This window comes from Dasypus novemcinctus, chromosome 18 (genome assembly GCF_030445035.2).
Source record: "Dasypus novemcinctus isolate mDasNov1 chromosome 18, mDasNov1.1.hap2, whole genome shotgun sequence".
Lineage (NCBI taxonomy): Eukaryota > Metazoa > Chordata > Mammalia > Cingulata > Dasypodidae > Dasypus > Dasypus novemcinctus.
In genome coordinates, this window is record NC_080690.1 from 78,189,547 (window position 1) to 78,214,991 (window position 25,445).

Consider the following 25,445-nt stretch of genomic DNA (forward strand, 5'->3'; position numbering starts at 1 on the left):
TTTCCGCACCATCCCACCTTCCCGCAAATACCCTGCCCCGGTTTCAGCACATGGTTTCAGAGAACGCTCTGCAGCCTCCGGCTTGGTTTATTGATGAAAAAAAGAAGTTCGCTAGAGAGTCGGGGACTTGGCGGCGGGGCTCCAGGACCCTGGAAATCTCTAAATGTCAGGGCTGGGTGTGGAATAATCTCCAATACACCCATTTGATAGATGACGCAATCGTGGTTTGCAGAGTGTGACAGCGAGTCTGGGGCCGATCTGGGGCCGGAAGGTGGGACTTCATCCCGAGCCGGGCTGGGTAGGAATAAGAGCCTCCCTGGCTGCGCTCAGTTCCACAGCGCGCTGTGCCAGGAAGACCTTATTCTGCACTTCCTGGGGGTAAAAAGAGGTGGAAATGAGACAGAACTTCCCTCCACCGCGTCCCTTTACCTATTCCCCAGGCGCCACGCCAGGTGGCCAGGTGCTCACCTTCTGTATCTGGCGTTTGAGCTCAGAGATGAGGCGTCCGTAGGAGTTAGCCAGGGCCAGGATATATGCCATCAGGATGCTGGAGGAGACAGAGCTCTTGGAAGACCCGCAACGCCTGGCTCCTTAGAAAATCAGGCGTCTACGTACGGTCCCCAGATCCCTCCTCCATCGGACCCAGGACTCCGGTCCCCTCACCTGGAGATCAGCAGAAGGGGCACAGCAAAAGACTGGGTCCCCAGGAAGAGGACGAAGTCCCGGGCGGTCTGAGGGAGGCTGTCAGTGGAGTTAGGGATCAGGACCCAGATGGTCTTCTGACCCCGGAACGGGCCACACAGCTGGGAAGGTGATATCCTAAAGTGAGAGACGGGTGGGCTCAGGCAGAGCCAGGAGTCAGGACCCTGGATGGTGGGGAGGGAGGCGCGCGCCGCTCACACTTACAGGAATATGCTATAAAGCACCGGAACGGCCGAGATGGCCAGGCCCAGGAGGAGCACCAGGGGAAAGAAGAAATTCACCGTGGAGGCACGGAAGGTGCGGGAGGCCGGAGAGCAGGTGGAGTAGAGGGTGAACTGGTGTGGGAAGGTGGGCAAGGAGGAATCTGAGACTCGAGGGTCTGGGCCTCTCTCCACGACTCAGCAATCCCGCCCCTTCCTCAGCCAGGGCCTAGATGTCCGGGTCCTTAGAGCTCTCCCTACCAAGAGCCGGGCCCCAGAATACTTCTGCCCCAATCTCTTCCTCTCCCAGGACTACCCCCAGTTCGCACCTTCTTCAGATAGAAAAGCAGCAGGAACTTGACCGTGTTGAGCAAGGGCAGCAGAGGGCAGAAGAAACTCCCCACCCAGACCACCGTCTGCGCGTAGATCAGCCCCAGCACCTCGTCGGGCACCTGGAACTCCTGGGTCCCCGCCAGGCGACCCAGCGCCCCGGGACAGAGGCCACAAACGTGCCTGAGAAAAGCGGACGGCCGAGTCAGAGGCGCACGGCCCCGGGTTTTCCTGCCAGTCACGCGTACTAGCCCGCCCCTGCTGCCCCGCCCACCAATTGGGAGGGAGCGTCTCGGAGGGGAGGCGGAGCTTCAAGGCTCCTGGGGTGAAGGTGCATCCAGAGGGCGGGGTCAGGGGAACTCAACCCTCGAAAACGTGGAGGGGGCGGGGCCAGCGAGCCCGGAGCCCCGAGCCAGAGGTGTGGGCGGGGCCCGCGGGGGCGGGGTTCTCACTTTCGAGGATACTGGACGAGCAGCACGACTGCCAAGCCAGTCAGCAGGTCAAACAGCAGGAGTTTGTACATCTCCTGCCCCAGCCGAGTCTCCCAGCACTGACAAGGAAGATAAGGAGTCAGAGAGACCTCAGGACCCCGGCCTCCAAGTCGCAAGGATGTGAGGCCCCCGCAAGGATGTGAGGTCCGGTCTGTACTTTCCCAGCGGGTCGGCAGGTCTCTCCAGCATCCACACCCCTGTCCTCAGGGCAGGGAGTGTTCCAGTCCCTCCCGCCTCCCAATCCAGGAGTCTAGACCCGCTCAGCTCTTTCTTCCTCCAAGAGGTCCATCTCGCCCCATGCCCTCCTCACCGGAAGTTCTCTGTAATTGTAGCCACAGCCTTTGCAATCCTCGGCCTCGGCGTCGCCCCAGCAAGTGATCTTACTCCAGAGGGAGAAGAGCAGAACCAGCAGGGAGATGAGGCGTAGAAACACGGTCCTGTTGGCGAAGGAAGGAAAGGAATTAGCCCCACGCGCCGCGACCTTCTTGCTCGGAAACGCGCTCGCGATTCTCCCCAGTTCACGGATGAAGAAACCGAGGCTCTGTGGCAGAATCGGGAATTTAACCTAGATCTCCCTGGATCCCATGTCCTCAGGATTTCCGTGTCCCTCACACCGGCTCCCAGGCCACCCCCAGTCCGCATGGCTGGAACCTGAGCAGGACTAAAACTATCTGGCGGCTCCGAGTGTAGCCCTCCAGCGGGGCAATGAGGTTGAACACAAACGGCAGCAGGAAGTTGACCACGGAGATGAAGATGGACGGAAGGTAATCCACCACGAGCTTTAGCAGGGGCGTCTCCTGGGAGGGAAGGCGTACCAACAAAAGAGGGCCTGGGTCCTGGAAGAGCCTGACCAAGACCCCTGCTTAAGGTCCTCCCCCAGCCTGCTCTTCCTCCTGGACCCCGACATCCGAGGCCTAAACCTGTCCCTGCCCCAACTCCTCCTCTCTCAAGATGCCAGGAATCCTGGGTTTCGGGCCACTCCACCCTTGGAAATGCCTCCTCCTCCAAGACCTTCCATACCTGCGACTCCACCGTGAAAGTCGTAGCCCAGTACACGCCGTAGAAGGCCGCCCCCAGGAGCGCGAAAACCAGCAGGTTGAGCAGCGCCCGCACCGACCACACCCTGATCTGCTGGCCCAGCGTCCGCATCGCAGCCCGGCGCCGCACCGCTTCCTCCTCCAGCTCCACCTGAGACCAGGAGACGCGTCCACTTCGGCTCCATTCCCCCAGGCCCGGAGAGTGGTCCGGAGTCCCGCCTCAACTTGAACCCAGGCAGATCCGCCCCTCTAAGGGCCATCTCCTGCCTACTTAGACCTCTTTGGCCCCGCCCCTCGGGGGCGGCACTCCAAGCCCCGCCCGCCAGCATCGCCCCGCCCCCAGCATCGCCCCGCCCCCTCAACCCATGCAGTGCCCAACACCCAAGTTTCACCGCTTCGCAGCCCCGCCCCACGCCGTAAGCCCCGCCCCCGAAGCCCCGCCCAGCCCGGCGGGTCCCGTGGTTTTACCAGCCCCGCCCCCGGCCTGGCCCCGCCCGCCCCCTTTGAGCTCGGGTCCACCCCGCCACGTTCCCCGCGGGCGCTGACCTTGCCCTGCGCCCTCTGCCCTGCGTCCCCGCCGTGGGCCCCTCCCGGCCGTCCAGGTTCCCGAGCCCCGCCCCCTTGGAAGCGAGCTCCGCCAGCCTCCCCAGAGGCCCTGCCAGCTTCTGCCCGTTCCTGGCGAGGCGCCCCGAGCGCACCTGCAGCTCGTAACGGATGATGCGCTGGCGCAGCCGCACGTGCTCATCCCCGTGGAGGCCGAAGTTCCAGGCGGAGAACACGCGGTGACTATATCTGGTCAGAGCCCCCGACTCGGCCAGCAGCGTCTGCTTCATCCCGGACGCAGCGCTGAGTGAGAGGAGACCCGGGAGGCGGGTGTGGAAGCTCAGCCACGCAGCCACCCCTCTTAGGGGACCAACGGGGAAACGGAGCCCTAAGACCCTCGGCTTTTGGCGAGCGGTCACCTGATGGAGGGGGAGTCAAAGGGGCGAAGACAGTGTGGAGACAAAGACCACGATAGCAAGAAGGGCAGGCACACCAAAAGAGAGACAGAGACCTCGGAGGAGACAGAGACCCAGGGAGAGGGAGAAAAGATCTGGAAAGATGGGAGAGTGAGAGAGACCAGGGAGGGGGATGGAGACCCAGGAGGGGGAGGGGGGCAGAGAAACAGGAGACACACAGAGAACTGGGCAAACAGCATACAAATAGGATTCCATTTCTTGATAATGGAATCATCATTCCATTATCATCAAAGCACGACCCTTTGATTTGTGCCTTTTCCTGGATGTGTGTGATATTTTTAAAATGAAAAATAAATCCAAAGTTGACTACATGTCACCCATCTGCTGCTGTCACCCTAGTCTAAGCCACTGTCTTCTCTCACCTGGGTTATTGCAATAGCAATAACCAAGTTCCTCCCAGGGGCCTACAACTTCTCCTTTCCCTCACTCTTACCACTGTCTCCTACCACTTCCCCTTTCCTTCACTCTGCTCCAGCCCCATGGTCCCCCTGTGCTCCCAGGAACATGCAGGAACATGCCACCCAAGCTGCTTTACTGTAGCTACTCCCTCTACCTGGAGAACTCTTTTCCCAGAGATTTGCTTGGCTAAACCCCTCATCTTCTCAGTGCCTTTGCTTAAATAATAGTTCTCTGTGAGGCTTCCCCAGAGCCCCGTGCATTGCTGCCAGTGCCCCTCAGCTTGCTCTGCTTTTTATTTCTAACAGCCGATGCCATGAACTCATCTACTGCTTATTGCTTGTCTGCCCCGCTAAATCGTAAGCTTTTTCAGGGCAGGCCTCTGTCTTAGTTTACTGGTTTTCCCCGCTGTTTTGTTCACTGTTGTATCCCCAGCACCTAGAACAGTGCCTGGCACATAATAGTTGCTTAATAAATATCTGTTGAATGCATGCGTGAACGACTGCCATATGTTTCCCTTTAACCCTTTTCTCCCCAACAGAGAATATAAAGTTAATTTCCTTGCCGCTTGTTTAACATCTTCCCTACTAGACTCGAAGCTTCAGGAGAGAGAAGCTTCCCATCTTGTATCCCTGGCCTCTACCACTTGGTAAACATTTTGAAATGGGTTTTAACTCAAATAGAGAAAGGGACCACAGAACAAAACTCGGGACTCTTGGGGAGGGGCCGTACCACCACCTGGGATGGGTGGGTTGCGGGAGCGGGGCACTCACTGACCGATGCAGGATGAGCAGGAGGCAGAGAAGGCCGACTGCAAAGACAGAGCACAGGTAGCTGATGGCCAGGCCTGAGCGGGGTGGGTAGAATCCATAGAAGAGCGGGGACCACTCCAAATAACCCTGGAGAGGGAAAGAGGCTCAGGGGCCCCTGTGGGGCTGGCAGGCCGGGGCGGTGGAGGCGGGGTTCAGAGCGGTCAGAGTCTGGGGGACCTTCCAGCCTCCCAGGGGCCCCGTCCCGCACCTCCCCTGAAAGCAGGTTGAAGAGATGCGTGGGGAAGGAGACCAGGCCCTCGGGTTTAGGGTTGTAGGAGCCGCAGGAGGAGGGCCCAGAGACCGGGGGCCCCGGAGGGTCACCCTCCAGCCAGGTGGGCAGCAGCGTCATGCAGGCTTTCACCGCGGCCTCCAGTACGTTCAGGAAGAGCAGGAAGCGCAGCAGCAAGAAGTAGGACTCGGTGCCGGCGCCAAACTGGCCTGGAGGGGGCAGCAGAGAGAAGCCTCAGGCGCGCTCCCGGCCCCCCGCCAGCCCCGCCGCGCTCGGCCTCCCCCCCCCCCCCCCCCCCCCCCCCCGTGCCTGCGCACCCCCGATCCTCCTGAGCGTCCAGGCCCAGGGCTGCAGGGCGAGCACGCCTGCTCGCATCTTCTCCTTGCACCTCCGAAGCAGCCGGGCCCAGTGGGCCGCCGTAGACCCCGAGTCCTGGGCCGCTTGGTCCCCGCCGTGGCTTTGCCTGGAAGTGCACAGAGGCAGACAGTGAAGGGTCTAGCAGCCCCCAATCCCAGCAACAAGCGAATACAGAAGCAACCAGCAGTAGAACGGGGAAGCAAACGGTGCATTCGTAACTGGGACACTACACAGCAACAAGAGGATGAATACTGGCTCCTCAGAAAGTTAAACCTAGAGCTTCCCAGCAATCCCACTCCTAGGTGTACATACCCAAAAGGAATACCAAACAGGGACTCAGACACTTTTATACTCGTGTTCATAGCAGCATTATTCACGATAACCAAAAGGTGCAAGCAACCCAAGTGTCCAACGATGGATGGACAAACAAAATGTGGTCTATCCATAAGTGGAATATTATTCAGCCATGAAAAGGAATGCCGTTCTGATGCATGCCACAGTGTGGATGAACCTTGCAGAGATCAGGTTGAGTGAAATAAGCCAGGCACAAAAAGACAAACATTGCAATGATTCCACTTATATGAAATATCTAGAATAAGTAAATTCACAGGGACAGAAGGCAGGGGCAGGGCGGGAGTAGGGAATGGGGAATTACTGATTAATAGACACAAGGTTTCTGTTTGGGGTGATGGAAAGGTCTTGGTAATGGATGGTTGTGTCCGTAGCATAACATCGTGAGTATAATTTATGCCACTGAATTGTAAACATAAAAATGGTTAAATGGGAAATGTTATTTATATATTACAATAAAAGAAAGAAGAATAACATCATTGGAAGCTGGGTGGAGGGTTCTCAGGACTCTATGTGCTATTTTTGCATTTCCTGAGTCTATAATCACATTTTAAACAAAGAATAAAGACTGCATGATTCATTTACATAAAGTTCACAAGCAAATACAGTTAAAGCCTTTTGCTTAGGGATGCATCACAGGTGGTGAAGCTATAAAGAAAATCAAGGCAGTGATAGTTCCAAAAGTCAGGGAAAGGATTACCTTATGGAGAGAAAGTGGAGAAAAGGGTATGGGGTGGGGGGAGCCTGGGGCGTTTCTGAGGTGCCGCAACATTCCTGACTTGCCCTATTTGGAATTTATCTGGGCACCCTCCTTTTACACATATTCTTTAGATCTACATATTCACATTTCATGCACTTTTCAGTGGGCAAACAGCACTATAAAGTAAAAAAAAAGAAAAGAAAAGAAAAGAAAAGGAAGTAGGAGAAGAATGGAGGGAGGGAAGGAGAAGAATGGAGGGAGGGAAGGAGAGAGGGGGGAGGGCGGGCTCCCTGAGCAGTGGCTTGGCTCTAGGTTCTGCCTTTGCTGAAAGGGAGGGAGGAGGGGTAAAGAATGCAAGAGAGCATGACAGGCTTTGAAGAGGAGGTAGAGAAAGACAGAAAGCAGGGGAGAAAATAATAGCACACTGTAAGCACGAAAAGAGAAACAGAAAGAGAGAAGGGGAGGGAGAGGAGAAAGGCTCAGGGGTATGGGAAGGGGCTCTAGAGCCAGAGAAGAGACAGGCCGGGAACCGAGTGGAGGAAAGGCAGCCCCGAGGAGCCGTCGGGGCGAAGCAGGACGGGCCCGGAGGCCCGGGGTCCGGAGCAGGCGCTGGGCCCCTCACCGGTGGGCCCGTCGGGCCTGCATGGGCCAGGGCAGCTCCCGGGAAGGCCGCGCTTCCTGCGGCTGGTTTAGGGCGGCTTCCGCGAGGGTCTGGATGCTCCCTCCTTCTTCCTCCTCCTGCTCCAGCCGCCCCCATGGCAGCACCCCAGGGCCTCGGTACCGAAGGGTAGCTGCACTGGGGAGCTCGTTCAGCACGGAGGACAGGGACGGGCCTGGGGCGGGAGCGCGGAGGCTGGGAAGACCCGGGAGGCCCGGCCCGGCCCCTCCTCCCTCGGACCAGCTGTCTGGGACCCCACCCCCCTCCTCTCCCTTTCCCAAGACCCCAGATTCCGGAACAGAACCCAGCCTTCTATTTGCCCTGGACACAGCAGCCGGGACCCTCAGCCCTCTCCCCAAGCGCCCAGAAGCGGGGACTCTCCGCCCGTCTCCCCAAGAGCCCAGAAGCGGGGACCCTCCGCCCGCCTCCCCAAGAGCCCAGAAGCGGGGACCTTCCGCCCACCTCCCCCAGCGCCCAGAAGCAGGAACCCCCCAGCCCCTCTCCCTAAGCGCCCGGAAGCGGGGACGCCCAGCCCAGCCTACCCAAGGCCGAGAAGGCAGGCCCTCAACTTCCTTTTCTGTCTCACTCAGGAGTTGGGGTCCAGCCCTTCCCACTCCTCAGGCTTCCAGGAGACCCCGGCCCCGCCTTCTTCTCGGAGGCCAGAGTCTGACCTCCGGAACCCCTCCCTCAGGACCCGGGGGTCCAGGCCTCCGGTTCCCTTCTCCACCTCCCGGCCCAGGGTCTCTCCCCTGGGTTGGGTCTGAAATCCCCTGGTTGGCCCACCTCCTCGGGCCTTCCGGGGTGCCGGCCACCCCTCTGAGGGACCCCAGTCCGGGCTTTCTTCCATGGCCCAGGGCTTGGCCGTTTCCTTCTCCAGTGGCCACCTGGGCGGGGCCTGCCCCAGGTGAGGGCGGGGCCTGCCCCAGGTGAGGGCGGAGCCCGGGGCAGGCCCGCTCCCGCACCCAGGTGGCCCAAGGGAGCGCTGCAGCGCCCCCTGCCCCGCGGCCTGGGAACTGCAGTCCTCGCCCTCGGACCAGCGCCCACACACACACTTGGCATCCTGTGCAACACTTTATTGGGAAAGATTTAACCACAGACCCTGCCCCAGCAGCAGGTGACAAGGGGATGACAGGGGGTGACCGGAGCCAGGGCCCGAGGCGACTCAGAAGCTGGAGAACAGCTGTCCCAAGGCTGGCGGTCGGATGCTGGTGCCCCCGTGGGACAGGAAGGTTCCGCTCCCTTCCAGTTCTGAAATACTGACTCGACGAGATAGAGAAAGCCCCCTAACCCCTGCACCCAAGACACCACTCCACCCACGGGCCCCTGACGCGGGGGGCAGGGGCCTCTCTCTGTACACCTGGGAAGCTGTCCGGAGCTGGTGGAAAAGGAGATTTCCTCTCTGGGCAGTGACCTGATCTTATAGGAAGTGAAACTGACCTTGAAGGCCCAGGGAGAAAGCAGGGCCCCAGGGGGTGGTGGAAGCCCCAGCTTTGCCTGCACTGCGGGCAGGGAGCCTGCCAGGGAAGGGGAATCCTCTCGTGGCACGGTAAGGGCTTTCTGGGAAAGGAGGCGACAGCCGGGCTCACAGGATTCCCAGGAGAAAGCAGGCGCTTGGCTGCTGGGCAGAGGGCACGCGGCAGTGGCTCACTCCTCCCGCTGCTTCTCTGGGGTGAGGCTGGTGGCCGTGGAGCCCGGGGGCTTCCGCCGGCTGGGGCTGCCCCCTCCCAGAGCCAGCCCCAGGCCCAGGCCCGCCAGCGCCAGGATGTGGATGCAGAAGTAGATGGAGGCCCAGTAGCGGAGCGTGTCGCCCAGCGAGAGGAGCACGAAGCCCATGCACATGTAGTCGTAGGCGCGCATCTTCAGGAACCAGTGCGCCCAGTCCCAGGCCTGCTGGCCCCCGGGGCCCAGCCGCCTCCGCAGGGCCGACTCCAGCCGGCCCTCGGCCGCCAGGCACAGCGGGATGGTCAGGAAGCTCAGGTAGTAGCCGGGGTGGAGGCCGTGCCAGTATGCGCTCAGCAGCATGGTCCAGGCGCTCCTGGGGAAACTGGGGATCAGGCCCGGGTCCAGGCCCAGCCCTCCTCCCTCAGACCAGGGGTCCAGGCCTCCAGCCCTGCTCCCTCAGATCCAGGGGTCTGGGCCCCCAGTTCCTCTTAACTTTAGACCCAGGGGTCCACACCCTAGCCCTCCTCCCTCAGACCCAGGGATCCAGGCTCAGCCCTCCTCCCTCAGCCCCAGTCCTCCTCCCTCAGACTCAGGGGTCCAGCCCCAGCCCTCCTCCCTCAGACCCAGGGGTCCAGGCTCCAGCCCTCCTCCCTCAGACCCAGGGGTCCAGGCTCCAGCCCTCCTCCCTCAGACGCAAGGGTCCAGGCCCAGCCCTCCTCCCTCTGACCAGAAGTCCAGGCCCCAGCCCTCCTCCCTCAGACCAGGAGTCCAGGCCCCAGCCCCTTCTCCCTCAGACCAGGAGTCCAGCCCCCAGCCCCTCCTCCCTGACCATGAAACCAGGCTGACATTATCAGCTACTTTTTCAGGGCAGGTCACAGAGGATTGACCTCAGACAGGAGACTTGGCAAGTGGCCTAGCCCCTCTGGGCCTTTGTTTCCTCATCTTTAAATCGAGGCTACTAGTTCCTACCTCCTAAGGCTGTAAAGGTAACAGTGCTTGGCAAAGTCTCCACTCAGGAAATACCCCATAAGTGAAAAGAAAGAACTGACAGCTGAGGAAATGGAGGGGTCACACGGTCCCTCCCAGGCTCCCCAGTAACTGGAAGCTTGAGCCTCTCAGCACCCTGCTTCTGCTGAGCGAGGCTGACTTCACAGCAGAAACCAAGGCCCGGGAGGGGAGGGAGCGCCCTCAGCTGCGAGCCTCGGGGCGGAGCCCACCTCAGCACGTAGGAGCGGGTGGGCGCGCTCTTGTAGACGTACTGGGCCAGCCACCACTGCACCGTCATGTTCCAGTAGCGCATGCCATCCCGCACCCGCACACAGAAGTCCGTGCCGTAGCAGTCGATGTTGCGGATGGTCTCGTAGTCGTACTCCAGGGAAGCCGCCTTCTCCAGACTGGGGGGTGGAGGGCGAGGGTGGGGAGACACGCAGCTCAGCCAGACCCCCCGATGCCCAGCCCCGGATGCTTAGGGGAGTCTGGCCAGGCCCCAGCCCTGCGGCTGCTGGACCTGCTAGGGTGACTGCCAGGGCGGCCCAAGGAGCCTTCGGGGCGGCCAGGGGAGGGCACAGTCCACCAATGGGGTCCCCTCCTCTGGGCAGTGGGGCCTGCAACAGCCACGAAAAGCCTTGAAAGGTCCTTAGCAACCTGACCTTGCAGTGGTCTCAGGTGCCAAGCAAAGGCCGCTCCTTAGCAATCAGGCTTAGCATATTCAGAGACACCCCAAGAAGTTCTTTCTAAACTGCTGGGCACATTGGTTGCTAGAGAGGTAGCACACAAGGTGCTTCACGGTTGCTAAGGAGATGCTCTGTGGCCACGTGACACCTCAATGGTCTCCGTTGCTAGGGAGAGCATCCCATAGCAACAAGGCTTAGCACTTTTGGAAAAGCTTCAGGAAAGGATCTTTCCTGGCTGGGGGTCCTGCGGTGGTTGAGAAGCGCCGTGTCTGGCAATTCAGCGTTCCCGCATCACTGCCAGCACCCCAGCAGCGGGGATAGCCTCGATATACCTGAACCCTGGGGGCTTCTGATGAGAGGAGCCATCTGTTAGGTTTGGAGAACCTGTGATTGCTGCTGGCCATTTCCTGCGGGATGACCTCCCTGGCAACTGGAGGTCAGCCCGTGGGGACCCCAGCAGGGGCAATGAATCCATACGGGGACCACTTCCCCAGCAATGGAATGGTGCCAAAGGCAGCCAGGGGCGACACGACCCCAGCAAGGACGGGGGTGCAGAATTCACACTCAAGGGCCGCTACTCCAGCCCTGCCCTGGGGGGAAGTCTGGCTATGGCTGCTGGAAACACAGGGCAGGCCGCCCCGTCCTGGTTACTGGGGGCGCCACATCCCTAGCGACAAGTCCAGGGCAGTGCTGCTTGTCAGCGCCTCAACAGGAGGAAGGCGATCTGCGGATGCTGGGGACAGGGTCCCCTCCGCCTCAAGACAGGACGACTGAGCGCCGCTGCGTGACGCCACCCCTTCAGGGATCCTGGCTCCCTAGCCCTGGGGGGACGTCCGGGGGCTGCCGTTTCCTCCCCACGAGGCCTCGCAGCAACGCGGAGGAAGCCTGCCAGCACGAGGGGCAACCCACGGGGGAGGGATCCGGCTGCCCGAGCAAAGGGGGCAGCCTGGACGCCAGGAAACCATTCCCTGGGGACAGTGCTGCCAAACGATGTGGCCCAAGCAACCAGGAACGCCTGGCTATTGGGGTGGCACTTCCCCGGCAACAGAGGGGCAGCACGTGGGGCTAAGGCACCACTTCCTTTTCCTAGCGGCAGGCTAGCTCAGGGGCAATGGTGGTCAAGGCGCCGTCTCCTCCGGCAGGGGGAGGCGGCCGCGCTGCCCAGGGGAGACGCTCACTGACCCCGGGTGGCGCACCTGCCCCCGGCTCCCCGCCTGCCTCCCCGCTACGGGCAGGGCCAGCCCTTGGCGACCAGGCCCGGAGGGTCTTGGGAAGCCTCCCTCCCGCCGCCTGACCTGCTGGGGGGTGGGCATTGGAGGGTGGGGCCGCCCCCGGCCCGGGCTTTGGCGGCCACGGGGTAGGCCCCGAAGCCGGCGGCAATGCAGCCGCACTCGGCGGCAATCCAGGCCACGTAGAAGCGCATGCGGAAGGCGAAGAAGACGGGGACCATGTAGAAGAGGCGCGCGGGCAGCGGGCGGGCGTAGAAGGCGTCCTCGCGCACGGCCTCCAGCGGGAAGAGGTGGGAGGACAGCAGGAAGAGCAGGCCGAAGAGCGGGGCCGGCCAGGCGCGGCGCAGCAGCGGCCGCAGGCTGGGCACGGCGCCCGGGAAGGGCTGCTCCAGCCAGTCCAGGTAGGTGCGGTAGCGGAAGAACGGGCCTGTGCGGGGCGGAGGGGCAGGCGGTGAGCGGGCGGGGCCCCAGAGGGGCGGGGGGTGGGGGGGGAGCTGGGGGAGGGCAGGAGAGACCCTGAGGCGGGGACAAGATGCCAAGAACGAGGGAGCTGGGAGCCCATGTGGGAGGTCTTGGGTTTGTCCCTGGTGCCTTGCCCCCCCCCTCAAAAAAAAAAACAAAACCAAACAGGCAAGACAAACAACAAAACCAACTCAAGGAAGGTGGCTCCGTAGTTGAGCACTGGCTTCCCACACAGGAGGTCCCAGGTTCAATGCCTGGTACCTCAAAAAAAAAAAAAAAAAAAGGAACGAGGGAGGTGGAGACCCTGAGACACGAGACCCAGGGAAATGCGGGTGGTCTTGGAATAAACGCCTCCATCGAAGGACAGTGGTGCGTCTGAGTGGGCAGGGGAATGAAAAGAGATGGGAGGGAGGCAGTGAGGACGACTTCCGGCTTTATCCTAAGCACAATCTGACCACACCGTGGTAACTTGACACCCTTCCCCTTTCACCAAGACCCTCTGGCTGCTGAGTGGAGGGTGGCTGGCAGCAGAGTGATGGTGGAAGGGGAGACGCTGACGCCAGGGTTAGACGGGAGGGTGGCCTGGCCTGGGGAGGAGCAGTGGGCCAGCAGAAGGGGCAGGTGTGGGAAAGCCTGCGTGTTCACCCAGGCGGCCCGTCGCAGGGCTCCGTTTACAAGAAACGCCCAGACAGAAGGCCCAAAGAGACAGAAAGGGCTGCCAGGAGCCGGGAGAAGAGAGAGCAAGGGGGTTAGGGAGTGGTGAAAATGTCCTAAACTCACTTGTGGCGATGGGTGCACAACTCTGTGACCTTACCAAAGGCCACTGACCCAAACACTTTAAAAGGGTGGGTTGGACAGGATATGTAAATAGATGAGAAACGACTTCTTAAATGAGGGTCCTAAGCTGTGAGTACTTGCTCCCTGGGCAGGGATGAGTGTCTTCCTTTATCTCCTAATTGTTCTTGATGTAAGGAGAAAGGCACAGCACCCATTAGGCTGAAAACAGTTTCCCCTTCAGCGGGAGCCTGGCAGGAGGGACCCAGGCACTGCTGCTCTCCCCCAAAGCCACAGATGCTAGAATGAGGCAACCGGGGCAGGTGGACTCGGGGAGGCAGCAAACCTGGGGCGGAGAACAGACCGCGGCACACCCACGCACCTGTCATGATCCCCACGTAGCAGTAGCTGTAGCTCAGCGTCTCCATCAGCGAGGGGATGTCAGGCAGCAGCCCCAGGGCCGGCTCCTTGCTGAAGCCCAGGGCCAGCTCCTTCCTGCGTGCCAGGTGCAGGTCCTGCACTTCACTGGCCAGGCTCACCAGCTGGGGGAGGGCGCGCGGGCAGGGCCGGGTCAGCCCCGGGCCCCTCCGTGCCTTCTTCCTGGGCCCACTTGGCAGTCATGGGCAGAAGCACAGGCAGCCTGGGAGGCTGGGAGGTTTCCTGTTCTCCAAAGGCAGCACTGAGCCAGTGGCCTATGGGTGCTGTGGCTGCTGGGTGTCCCCTGCAGGTTCGGCCCCAGTCCATTGGCACTGTGCCCTGGCTTTGGCTCCTGCCCACACGTGGACCCCTCCCTGAAGCTCTAGACCTCTTCCCAGATTGCCATTTCTACCCGGGTGTCTGGCAGGCACCCCAGTGAAAATGTGCCCAACGCAGAACGCGTCACTCCGGCTCCCCAGAGTGGGTCCTCTCAGGGTCTCCGGCCATCGACTCAGTTGCTCAGCCAGAAGCCTTGCAGGCTCCCGGCTCCAATCCTGTCGGTGGCTTCCTCCCGCTCCAGCCACTAAGGAGCTTGTCTGCCTCTCCAGGGCTACTATCCCCTTCAACCCAGCCCCCAAGGCTGGCCCTGTGTCCTCGGCTTCCTGCCGGCTGGGGTAATTGGGGGCTCCATCCCAGGTGGGGGGGGGAGCAGGGTCCCTGGGATGGCCTTGACCCTAACAACCCAAGCTGTCTCTCTTGCCCCTTTCTGCCTCTGCTTTCTACCCTCTGGCCCTCCTCTCGTCCCCCCTGCTGCTACCTGCACTGCCAGCACCTTCCTCTCCAGCTCCTCTACATCCTGCCCACACCTCTTTCAACTCTCCAAGTTATCCCAAATGCAGTGTTATCTGCTGGAACTCTGGCAGACCTCCACGGAGTCGTCACTGTTGCCACCTGGACTTGGACAAAAGAATCCTACCTCCCTACCTCAGTCCATCTGCCTCCCTACACTTGGCAGGAGCCAACTTCCTTGAACCCAGAAATCTTCTAGAACAAAAAAACTGCTTCCCTGGGACTCCAGGCCTTTCCCCTCAGTTCTCTGCAGAAAGCACAGGTGGCTGGTGCAGGGTTCAAGGCACTCTGCCTGCTCCCTCGCACACACGCTGGTCCCTAGGCCCTGCAAGGCTCCTCCTCCCGCTCTTATTGCCCACCCACTCCTACCCATCTGCAAGTGCCCGCTGAAAACGGGCAAGTGCAAGGACACCTGTTGGGCTACTCGATGACTGCTCGGCTCACTGGTGTGTCCCTGGGGCCTTGCACACAACTCCTCGTAGGAATGCAGGGCTTGGTAGGGCTCCCGGGTGATTCCAACATTTTGCTAAGAGCCAGGTCTTGGCCTGCTAGTTTTGTGCCCTGAGGCAGGTGCCTTCTCCTCCATCTGGTCTCCCTCCTCTGTAAAGTGACTTGCTGCAGAGATTCAAGGAGAGCACGTGGTACAGCCCCCAGCCACTGCAGGCAGCGCCTTTTGCTTTTGCTCTATTACTTGTCTATCTCTTCACCCCTTGAACAGGGAGAGATGAGGTCTAATCCCCAGGGGTGTGTGAGAGCTGAAACCCCAACCCTCGAGGGAACTGCTGGGAAGTGACTCCCCCAGACCCCCCACCAGTTGGAGGAGGTGAGGGGTGGGGGGCTACCTAGCTCACGGGGAGGGGGAGCCCCGCGCCTGACCTTCAGTGTCAGCAGCAGCTGGACGGCATTGGTGAAGGGCGTCGGGGTGGGCAGGCCCAGCAGGCCGAGCGCGCGGAAGAACAGAAGATAGGAGAAGGTCCAGGCCAGGGCCAGGGCGTGGCAGGAGCTGGGCAGAGGCAGGAGGCCGCTGTGCTGGACACCGGGGTGCGCCTCCACCTCCCCCAGAGCCTAGCTACCAGTCCTCCTCCCCCAGGCCCAGGAAATGAGGGAGGAAAGGAGAGAGGCAGGGAAGAGGGGAGGAGGCAGAGCAGACAGGACCAAGGGAGAGAGGGATGGGCGGAATTAGACGATGGAGGGGGAGAGGAGGCCCACCACGCGGAGACACACAGAGCAGGGAAAAGAGAACGAGGGGTTAACAGAAGTTTCAGGGTGAAGACCCTCAGTTCTCCATTTTTCCTTTACTTCCATGGTCCAGAGTCCAGGACAAGAGAGAGAGAAGCTGAAAAACTAATGCGAATGGTGTGTCTTTTGTGGGGACAGCAGAGAAAAAATGCCCCCCCTCCCTAAGATGTGGATGTGAGGATTGAGAGAAACACAGATAAACACAGAAAAAGGCAGACGAGAGAGAAGCAAAGAGATAAACAGGAGATACGCAGAGGTTGAGGCAATAACCAGCGGGACCCAGAGAGGAACTGGTAGCTGTGGCCCTCTCTCCTCCCCTCCCCCAAGCTCGCACCAGGGCTGTGCTTGGACCAGGGCCCAGGTCCCGAGGATGGTCACCAGAGAATGCAAGGTGTGGGGGCCACAGGTGAACAGGGTCAGCCCCAGGCCCACCGCCGCTGCCCCCCATCGCTTCAGCCCAGGTCCTGCGGGGAGAGAAGAGCCAGCATGAGCCTGGAACCTTCCGGCGGCCCCTGCCCGCGCCCCCCTCCCTTATTTTCCACTGGAGAGGGACCCGGACTCACCAGCTTTCTTAAAGAGGAAGCCAATGGGGATAGAGATAAGAAGAACCACTAGATACGTCCATTCTTCCGGGGACATGATCTGGGGGAAGGACACGCAGTGAAAACCGAGGAATGAGGCCCCCTCACCCCCAATTTTCCAGGATTCCGGAGTCAGGGCTTCAGCTCCTCTTGAGAACTGCGATCCTCAGCCCCTTCCTTGCTCCTTCGAGGATCCAGGAATCCAGCTTCTAACCCCCCGCCTTGAGAACCCAGAAAACAAAGTCCCCCACCTTCCCACGTCGAGGGCCCAGGTCTCTAGAGTACGCTCCTTTGGGAACCCAGAAACAACCCTGCCCGGGCCCCTTTCCCTTGCGGAGTCCAGGAATCCAGACCTCCCGGCCTTCCTCCCCTTCAAGGATCCGGGAATGCAGACGCCCCTCTTCGGACCCCCCTGCCCGTCCTTCCTTGCGCACCCATGTGTCCAGATCTTTTCAGCGCCCCAGCCCTCTTTTCTGCCTAGAATCCGAGAAGCAGGCCTCCACCCCGCCCGCCTCCGCGCAGCCAAAGGCGGGTGCGCCACCCCGCGCTCGGCCGCGCTGCCCCCGACCCCCGACCCCGGCCCACCTGGGCGGCCGCGGCTGGCTGCCCGCGGCCGGACCACGCCTCCCGCAAGCCCGCCCCCGCGCTGCTCCCTCTGCCAAGGGCGGGGTCGCGGCGCCGTGGGGGACCCGCGCTGGCAGAGAAGGAGCCCGGGTCAGCTCCGGAGCGCGAAGCCGCGCTGGGAGCCGGAGTCCAGGAGCGCAGCGGCCGGAGCCGAGTTCAGGAGCGCGGGGGCCGGAGAGGCGGGCAAGCCAGGGGGCGGGGCCTCCGGCTCGGAAATGGGGAAACGCCGCCGAACCAGGAAGGAGGCGGGGCCTCGAGCTTCGGGCCCCTTCGGGCTGAGTCGGCAGCTTCCGCTCACAGCACGGGGGCGGGGCCACAGGCTTCGGCATAGTTCGGAGGTAGTCGGGAGGCGGGGACCTGGGTTTAAAGATAGGCGGAGCTACCTGCTTCTCCCGGCCCAGCCCCGCCCTACGGGGGAGGCGGGGCCGCAGGCGCAGGCGACGCAAAGGGGGCGGGGCTCCTGACGGTCCAAGGGAGTCGGGCGGAGAGCGTCCCGACCGAAAGCGGCCGGCGCCTTAGCGTTCGCTTTTCTTCGGGCAGAGTGGGGAGTGTTTACAGTTTGGGAAGGTCGGCCCACGTCGCAGATACAGGTGACGCGGGTTTAAAAATAGGCGGAGTCACCAGCTTCGCCGCGCCTCGAGCCTCGCTCTTTGGAGGGAGGCAGGGCCACGGACTTAGGTGACACGGTACGGGCGGGGGTCCTGGCATTGCAACGCGTGGGACGAAGAGCGCCCCGACAACAGGTGGGCGGGGCCTTGGCCCCGTAGGCAGAGGGGCGGGGCCAGGGTAATGAATGAGCCGTACGTTCCCAAATTGCGGAGGCGGCGTGGCGACCGGACGTGTGGGGGCGGAGGGAGGGGCCCTCTGGGGGGGCGGGGCCAGGGAGGGAGGCGGGGCTCTGGGCCTAGTTGGGGGCGGGCCCCAGGCTTCCCGCGCCGCCGAGGTGGCGGGATGACGAAATCGGCGCAGGAGGGTCGGCATGGGGGCGGGTGGGTGGAGGAAGCGGCGCGTGGCGCGCTACGTAGGGGGTGGCTCCGCCTAGAGTCCGAGTTGGTGTTTCGGAGGTGGTGCTCTCGAAGAACGGTGAGACACTCTGCCGGGAAGCAGGGGCGCCGACTGGCTTCTGGCAAGTGGGGTGAGCCCGCTGGAGCCGAGAACCAACAGCGGGCCAAGGGGCGGGGTCCTCGGGTGTGGGGTTCGGTCGCGAGGCGGGAACTGCCCAACTCGGAGCGTCAGCGACCCGAGGGGGCGGGTCTGTGGGTTCGGCCGAGCCGAGGACGACCGAGCCGAGGACGCCCGAGCGCCCGAACCGCTCGCACTCGAGGGGGCGTGGCTGCGGGATTGACAGGCGAGAACTCCCGAACCCCTTGCCTTCGGGGGGGCGGGGCTGCGGGATTGACATAGGCAAGAACGCCCCTACCGCTAGTATTCGGGTGGGGGCGTGGCTTCGCGATTGACAGGCGAGAACGCCCGAACCTGACGCGTTCGGGAGGGGGCGGGGCTGTGGGTTCCGCCGAGCCGAGGACGCCCGAACGCCGAACAGCCTGCGGGGGGTGGGGGTTCCATGGGCTTCGCGCTGCCGGGTCTGACTCAGAACGAGAAATCCCGAAGCCGGCACCTCCGTGGTTTGGAAGGGGAAGGGACAGGGGCCAAGTTCCGGGGATCTCGAAGAGTGTCGCCTCGGGACTCGGGGGATCTACCCTGCGAGAACGCCGGCTTGGAGACGGGCTTCGGAAGCCTCCCGGGGGCGGGGCACTGGCCTTGGGAGGCCGATGGCTATCGGGGCCGCCCGCTTTGCGGGAGGCGGCGCCAAAATGGCTATTTTGAGGGGGCGTGGCCCCGGCTTCACGGAGGTGAGGTTCGCGGGGGCGCTCGCCGAGGGCTCCCAAGGTCGCCGCCTTCGCGCGTTCGGAATCCGGGAGCGGCCCGAGGGCCCCAGCGGAACCGACGGCTCGGGCAGGGGCAGGGCCTCGGGTGGCTGCGAAGCCCAGCGGCGGAGGCCGAACCTCAGCCCCGGCGTTCGGGCAGGGGCGGGGCCAGCGGGGCCGGCCAACCTCGGGCCTCCAGCGAGGCCCCGCCCCCTTCGCGCTAGGGGCGGGGCTTGGCCGAGGCCGGGAGGCGGCGCGCGGCCTCGGCGTTGACCGTTTCCGGCCCTCCTCCGCAGGAGGATGCTGGTGGTGGAGGTGGCGAACGGCCGCTCCCTGGTGTGGGGAGCCGAAGCGGTGCAGGCGTTGCGGGAGCGCCTGGGCGTGGGGGGCCGCACGGTGGGTGCCCTGCCCCGCGGGCCCCGCCAGAACTCGCGCCTGGGCCTCCCGCTGCTGCTGATGCCCGAGGAGGCGCGGCTCCTGGCCGAGATCGGCGCCGTGACCCTGGTCAGCGCCCCGCGCCCGGATCCCCGCCACCACAGCCTGGTAAGGGGCGGGGCCGCCGACTTCGGGTCCCTGAGGTGGGAGGGGCCGGTGTGCAGTCTTCTAGAATACTGTGGGCGAAGCGGGCTGGAGCCCTGGGTGCTAGAATTCTGTGGGGAAAGGGACGGGGATTCAGGAGTCCTGGCTTCCTAGGAACTCGGGGAACGGAATGCCTGAGTCCTGGGGTGCCAGTTAAGTTTACTCTTCAGGCTCTGGCATCATTCAAGCGCCAGCAAGAGCAGGGTTTCCAGGAGCAAAGCGCCTTGGCAGCTGAGGCCCGAGAGACCCGACGCCAGGAGCTCCTGGAGAAGATTGCAGAGGGCCAGGCTGCGAAGAAGCAGAAGCTCGAACAGGATTCAGGGGCCGGCGGGAGCCAAGAGGCTGGTGGGAGCCAAGCTGCCGGAGAGAATGCAGCCGGTGCTAGCCCGGCTTCCGAAGAGACCGAGGAAGCAGGTGAGGGTGGGGCTGGAGTCTAGGACCAGGGCAATGAGGGGATAGAGGTCTTTTGGGTATGTTGATTGGGGATCTAGGGCCTGGGTCTCAAAGACCATCTCTCTTAGGTTCACCAAACTGTCTTCTTTGTGCTTCCCCCAGGTCCCTCCTCTCCCCAACCAGGGCCGTCAAATGGGGTAACCCCCTTGCCCAGATCTGCACTTCTTGTTCAGCTGGCCACTGCCAGGCCTCGTCCCATCAAGGCTAGGCCCCTGGACTGGCGAGTCCAGTCCAAAGACTGGCCCCACGCTGGCCGTCCAGCCCATGAGCTGCGCTACAGCATCTACAGAGACCTGTGGGAGCGAGGCTTCTTCTTAAGTGCCGCTGGCAAGTTTGGGGGAGACTTCCTGGTCTATCCTGGTGAGTTTGGGTTGGGATACCTGGGTGCTACCCCTTTCCTCACAATCTGGCCGTCCAGAATTATTTTTCGTTTTTCCTTTTTGTCTCACTTTCTTGTAGTATCTGAAACCCTTGGAAGGACAGGAAACATTTGGGAGCCCAAAGTTAACTGAAGGGCAGCGTAGGAATTTTCATTCAATTAAATAATTCCTTTGTCCCAGAAGTTTCACTTAAAAATACTCAGACACGTGCAAAAAATTAAAGAATGTTTACTACAGGTTTCTTTATAATATTAAAAAACCAGAAAACAACCACAATGATTGTTAGTAGGCTAGTGGTTAAATATAGCAAGCAGTTAATAGAGAAATTACAAGAAATGTGATTATTGTAGACTCACAAATATTTAGGAAAAAATGACCAAAGGGGGATATATGCAAGTTACTGGAAATCGGTTGGTTTTTATAAAGGATATTTATTTGGTGGAGCTTACAGATACCAGGCCATAAAGCATAAGTTACTTCCATCACCAAAGTCTATTTCCATGTGTTGGAGCAAGATGGCTGCCGACGTCTGTCAAGGGTTCAGGCTTCCTGGGTTCCTTTCTTCCCAGGGCTTGCTTCTCTTTCCTCTGTGTGCTTACTTCCCGGGACTCCAGCTTAAGACTTCAGCATCACACTCCAACATCAAAACTCCAACATTAAAAACCCTTAACTTCTGTCCTTTGCCATGCCTTTTATCTGTGAATCCTCATCCACCAAGAGGTGGGGACTCAACACCCTACTACTGACGTGTCCAGTCAAAACCCTGATCATAATTTAATCACATCCAGGTACAGACTAGTTTACAAACAAAATCCAGTAACTATTTTTAGAATTCATAACTGTATCAAACTGGGAAAAAATAACAAATTGTAGAAAAGCCACACAGTAAAATGTAAATTGTATTTTTATGCTGCTATGCAGATGTATACATATATATCATCAAGCAGCTGTAAAGTTTGTGGCTTTAAAGAAAGACTATGAGAAGAACTTAAAAAACAGAGTGTTATGCAGATGAAGAGAACCCCACCTAGTAGGTAGGAAAAGGCCTGAAAGGTTATAAAGCAGCCCAGCTACAGTGGTTACCCCTGGGGGTGACCTAGATAGACGAGCGGACTGCCGCTGAATTGGTTAATTTTTAAATTTACAGTAAAAGTGCCTTCCTCTGTTGTATAGATTTAAGATTCTAAAAAATAAATTGGCAAAAAGTTACCTTTTTTGTTTCTTCTAAGAATGTGATGAGAGAGAACAAGCTGCTCAGTAGTCAGATCTCAGGAGTTTGTTGGGGACTTCTGCTAAATCTGCATATGAGCTGAAAGCCAGTCTGTTCTGACTGAAAGATTAAGTTACTGATTTAGGAACTGAGGACGGTTTACCTGCCACAAAACCCACAATCCCATTCTCTGCAGATAACCATGGCTTATTAGCTATTTTGGGGTGGCTTTCATATGTACAAAAGATTATTTTGGTTTGAAATATGAATATTCAATTGATCAAACTTAAAATGCAAATCCTAGTTCTTCTTTAAGCTTTAAATTCAATTTAAAGATTTCAATTTTAGGAAATTTTAAGAGGACTGTTAGTTCATGTTTAATCTTGTTTGCAAAAGAAGTTACGTACTTTTAAGTATTATAAGCTGCATTTTAAAATTTAATGTTTGTTTTGCCTTTTTTTTTTTAAAGGTTTATTCTTTGCCCTTCTCCCCACCTCCCCTTGTCTGCTCTCTTTGTCCATTCACTTTGTGTTCTTTGTCTGCTTTGCATTCTTGTCAGCGGCACCAGGAATCTGTGTCTCTTTTTGTTGCGTCATCTTGCTCTGTCAGCTCTCTGTGTGTGTGGTGCCCCTCCTGGGCAGGCTGCACTTTTTTCACACGGGGCAGCTCTTCTTGAGGGGTGCACTTCTTGCGTGTGGGGCTCCCCTACATGGGGGACACTCCTGCATGGCACGGCACTCCTTGCGAGCATCAGCACTGCATGTAGGCCAGCTCACCACATGGGTCAGGAGGCTCTGGATTTGAACCCTGGACCTCCTGTGTGGTAGGCAGACGCTCTATCAGTTGAGCCAAATCTGCTTTCCTGTTTTGCTTTTTAAGTTCTACAGTTTTTTGGTTCTGCAACTTGGCTCAGTAACTTCGATAAATTGGAAATGGGTGAGTTTTAGATTCTCTTAGATGTTCCAACATTGTTTATAAACTTATTAAAACTTTAGGTGAAAGTAACAGATTTAAACCAATTACTCAATCATACTTCTTAAACAGAACCACAAGGCCGACCTGTTAGTTCTGATAGGGCAATGTTTTAAAATAATGTAAACATTCAGTATACCAGAGATGTATAGATTCCTTGTCCCCAAGATATTAGTATTTAAGATCTGGTTTACTTAAATATTCTTAAGTCTAATTCTAAATTTCCCTGAGGTTAAAAGATGCTAAGCCTCTAAGAAGACAGTGTTGGGTTAACTTCTCAAGCTTCCACGCTTCCTTCTCAGCTGGCTGAGGTAGCCTAGCAACCAGGAACACTCTTGGCTCCTGGCTGGACTCTTGCTGGAAACCCAGCTGCCAGGCTGCGTCTTGTTTAGAGTTGTTATGGCTGTCTCCTCAGGTGGGTTGTCTCAGAGGCTTGGCCTCTTAGGTTTACCTTACCTGTTACTTAATCTTCTATGCAGTTTCCCAAGCTGGTTTCTGCTTAACTTGATCGAACTCATCTAATCTGGGGGTCTAATCTGATCCACCAGCTGGTTTTGTAATAAAGTTTTACTGGAACACAGCCTTGCCATTTGTTTACATATAGTCTTTGGCTGCTACTGTGCTACAATGACCCACTTTACAATAATCACTGAAAAGTTCTGTTTACCCCGTATTCCTTTTCTTTATTGCTCTATCCTACTGTCAATTCTTTTCTTTCTTCTTATAACAAAAGAGTTGCTTCTTGTTAGATAGTTGCATAATATTCTTTTGAGCTTCTCATGGCTTTGTCTGACTCTGTGATCATAGTTTTGTAATTATGACAATAGCATATACAGGTCTGCAGTCCCTCATTTGAAATTCTGAACCTGGAAAAGCTCTGAAAACCACAAGTGTTTTTTTCTGTAATTTGGTGTCAGCTCATTTGGTGGGAAAACCTGACCTGAACTGGCATAAAGCTGTTTACAGACCTTATCCCACTGGAATGACACTAATACCCTCAGAAATGCTTATGTGTGTACGTTCAGGGTACTGGCTAGGGCGGTGTATGTACCATGTTACCCCAAATACTCTAAAAACACCTCACCCTGAGGGTTTCAAATAAGGGATTAAAGACCTGTGAAAAGAAATCTGCCTCCCCTCACCTAGCTTGCCACCTACTTGGGATTCTCTTAATTTTTTTAGTTCCCCTTTCTAGTCTACATTCTTTTCATATTCCTTCATTAGAGCCACAACTTTTACAGCTCCTTAAAGGGTATTTTCTTAAGTCTCTTGTGGCTTTGATGGACTTTGTGGTCCTCCTCCTTCGTTTGTAACAATGACATGTTTGGTTATTTTTGTGTGTTTTTAAAATAAGGTCATACTATTCATGTTTGGCAACTTGCCTCCACCACCATCCCCTCCTCAACACATCATTGACGTTTTCCAAGTTAGTACATTATTTTAATCTTAACAGTTGTGTATGTTTCATCTCACAGATGTACTGTGGGCTTAACAGTTGTGTATGTACAACTTACAGATGTACTGTGGGTGTTTCCATTCCTTAGCAATTATAAGTGACAATAGAGTGAACATCTTTATAGGTTTATTTTTGGGCCAGTAGTAAGAAAAAAATTCCTGTAAGTGGAATTGCTAGGTGCAAGGGTATTTGTTTTAAAAGTTTGGTAGTGATTGCCAAAACGACCTTTAGTTTCCTGTCAGTAGATGTTCAGTGCCTTCCAGTCCTCTGCCACTGCAACCTGCCACAGTGCAGATCCTTTCTCGGCCCTGTGGTTTAGCGTGCCTCTCTCCCTCTCCCAGGGGATCCGCTGCGTTTCCATGCCCACTACATTGCTCAGTGCTGGGCTGCTGGGGACCCGATCCCCCTCCAGGACCTGGTTTCTGCTGGCCGCCTCGGAACCAGCGTCAGAAAGACACTGCTGCTCTGTTCCCCACAGCCTGACGGTAAGGTGGTCTACACCTCCCTGCAGTGGGCCAGCCTGCAGTGAACTCCCGAGGCCTGGATGATGTCACAGTGTCTGTGGCAGGAGCCTTTCGAGATGTCCCCAAACCATCTCTGCGTGGGAGGCTAGAGCACCCTCCTGCCTCTCTCTACGGTTAGTTTTTGATTCCAGGTTTTTAAACACTATGTCCTTCTTATATCCCTCCCTGTTTCAAAGCACTTATTGGCTTTGTTTTTGTAGTTCTCAATTTCTAACTGTTTCTTAAACTGAGCTTTTTGAGCAAGGACTTGATTCATCTCTGTTTTCCACAGGGCCTAGCTTCCAGGAGGTATCAATAAACTTGTTGAATAAATGTGGTTTATGATTTGAATCCTTAAAACAACCCAGGGATGTGGGAGTGTTTCATTTGCTTACAGATGAGAGAGCCCTGGAGGAGGGGTAATGACCTACCAAAATCACACAACTAGTAAGTAGCAGAACTGAGATCGAAAACCAGGCCTCTCTGACTCTTAAGTCTGAACTCTTTCCTCCACACTAAACTTACTTTTTAAAGATTTAATGAAACATTTCAGATGCATCCAAAGGTATAAATAAAAATATACTATAAAGAAAACAAGGGAGTGAGTGCTATAATTTCAGGACAGGAGTGGGGGAAGAGGCTCTTGGGGTCCCCTGAGGCTTCAGGGGTGCTGGCAGTCTTTTTCTTAGCTGGGGTGGTGGTTATTCAGGTGTGTGGTCGTTATTTTTGATGGTGTACATTTTAGGTCCTTTTTTGTGTATCTTTTCCATGATTGTTACAAAAGTTATATATATATGTATAAAACATGCATATATAAAACGAATGCATAATCACTTTCTGATTAAGAAATTACCAGAACATTACCTGTACCAACTTCCAACATTTATATGCATAGCCAAACAATATGTAGTTTTCTTTTGTCGGCAGAGATTTCCTTAGTGTAATCCATTCATACAGTAAAAATCCTGGGGGCTAACAGTCTCTACCTCTGGTTTCCCAGCTTTTTACCCCTAGAAGTATCCCCCACCGCCAGAGCCGAGGTTTGCATTACATTTAGAAAGGAATCTGTTAGAGTCATGTTTTCACCTTTTCAGACAGCCTGTGGGAAGAAACCTAAAGGATTTTAATTCTTTGTGGCTAGCAAGTAAGTGTATGCTACTTAGGGTGAGGTGGAGTTAGAACATGGTTCTGAACCTTTCAGATACACCACACTTTTTTTTTTTTAATAAATA

The 25,445-nt window shown here is 57.7% G+C and overlaps 3 protein-coding genes across 9 annotated transcripts; 1 reads left to right on the top strand and 2 right to left on the bottom strand.

The window, feature by feature from the left end:
• Window positions 1-69: 69 nt before the first annotated feature.
• TMC4 (transmembrane channel like 4) lies at window positions 70-8,196 on the bottom strand. Of its 2 annotated transcripts, XM_012524474.4 has the most exons (15): window positions 8,066-8,196; window positions 7,247-7,457; window positions 5,534-5,679; window positions 5,196-5,425; window positions 4,953-5,074; window positions 3,459-3,606; window positions 2,744-2,911; window positions 2,375-2,520; window positions 2,034-2,160; window positions 1,685-1,782; window positions 1,232-1,415; window positions 907-1,037; window positions 664-819; window positions 469-547; window positions 70-372 (listed from the first exon to the last, which is right to left on the bottom strand). In XM_012524474.4, exons 1-15 carry the CDS (start codon window positions 8,127-8,129, stop codon window positions 280-282), a joined length of 2,103 nt encoding a protein of 700 aa, XP_012379928.2. In that variant the 5' UTR covers window positions 8,130-8,196; the 3' UTR covers window positions 70-279. The 2 variants fall into 2 exon arrangements, 1 of the variants encoding a protein (XP_012379928.2); XR_011646402.1 differs by lacking the exons at window positions 70-372; window positions 907-1,037.
• A 144-nt stretch (window positions 8,197-8,340) lies between these two features.
• On the bottom strand, window positions 8,341-17,009 carry MBOAT7 (membrane bound acylglycerophosphatidylinositol O-acyltransferase MBOAT7). The gene is made up of 8 exons (XM_058280791.2): window positions 16,754-17,009; window positions 16,151-16,229; window positions 15,922-16,051; window positions 15,225-15,351; window positions 13,465-13,624; window positions 11,913-12,273; window positions 10,162-10,338; window positions 8,341-9,317 (listed from the first exon to the last, which is right to left on the bottom strand). The coding sequence occupies exons 2-8, from the start codon at window positions 16,224-16,226 to the stop codon at window positions 8,927-8,929; spliced, it is 1,422 nt and encodes a 473-aa protein (XP_058136774.1). The 5' UTR covers window positions 16,227-16,229; window positions 16,754-17,009; the 3' UTR covers window positions 8,341-8,926.
• Window positions 17,010-17,235: 226 nt separating this feature from the next.
• On the top strand, window positions 17,236-24,546 carry TSEN34 (tRNA splicing endonuclease subunit 34). Of its 6 annotated transcripts, none has more exons than XM_058280794.2 (5): window positions 17,236-17,535; window positions 18,957-19,203; window positions 19,410-19,659; window positions 19,795-20,052; window positions 24,052-24,546. In XM_058280794.2, exons 2-5 carry the CDS (start codon window positions 18,961-18,963, stop codon window positions 24,237-24,239), a joined length of 939 nt encoding a protein of 312 aa, XP_058136777.1. In that variant the 5' UTR covers window positions 17,236-17,535; window positions 18,957-18,960; the 3' UTR covers window positions 24,240-24,546. The 6 variants fall into 6 exon arrangements, with proteins under 6 accessions (XP_058136777.1, XP_058136778.1, XP_058136779.1 ...); XM_058280795.2 differs by having other exon boundaries at window positions 17,236-17,382; XM_058280796.2 differs by having other exon boundaries at window positions 17,237-17,535; window positions 19,410-19,653.
• The last annotated feature ends 899 nt before the right edge of the window (window positions 24,547-25,445 follow it).

Excerpts from the sequence above, each read along its gene's own strand:
- TMC4 (XM_012524474.4), bottom strand. The coding sequence starts at position 8,129 with ATGGAAGAAAGCCCGGACTGGGGTCCCTCAGAGGGGTGGCCGGCACCC. Across the intron at positions 5,075-5,195 it reads TCAACCTGCTTTCAGGGGAG|GGTTATTTGGAGTGGTCCCC; the intron begins GTGCGGGACGGG and ends TTCCCTCTCCAG. Across the intron at positions 3,607-4,952 it reads CTCCTGCTCATCCTGCATCG|CGCTGCGTCCGGGATGAAGC; the intron begins GTCAGTGAGTGC and ends CCTCTCACTCAG.
- MBOAT7 (XM_058280791.2), bottom strand. The coding sequence starts at position 16,226 with ATGTCCCCGGAAGAATGGACGTATCTAGTGGTTCTTCTTATCTCTATC. Across the intron at positions 15,352-15,921 it reads CTGGTCCAAGCACAGCCCTG|CTCCTGCCACGCCCTGGCCC; the intron begins GTGCGAGCTTGG and ends GCCTCTGCCCAG. Across the intron at positions 12,274-13,464 it reads CTACGTGGGGATCATGACAG|GCCCGTTCTTCCGCTACCGC; the intron begins GTGCGTGGGTGT and ends CGCCCCGCACAG.
- TSEN34 (XM_058280794.2), top strand. The coding sequence starts at position 18,961 with ATGCTGGTGGTGGAGGTGGCGAACGGCCGCTCCCTGGTGTGGGGAGCC. Across the intron at positions 19,204-19,409 it reads ATCCCCGCCACCACAGCCTG|GCTCTGGCATCATTCAAGCG; the intron begins GTAAGGGGCGGG and ends TTTACTCTTCAG. Across the intron at positions 19,660-19,794 it reads GACCGAGGAAGCAGGTGAGG|GTCCCTCCTCTCCCCAACCA; the intron begins GTGGGGCTGGAG and ends TGCTTCCCCCAG.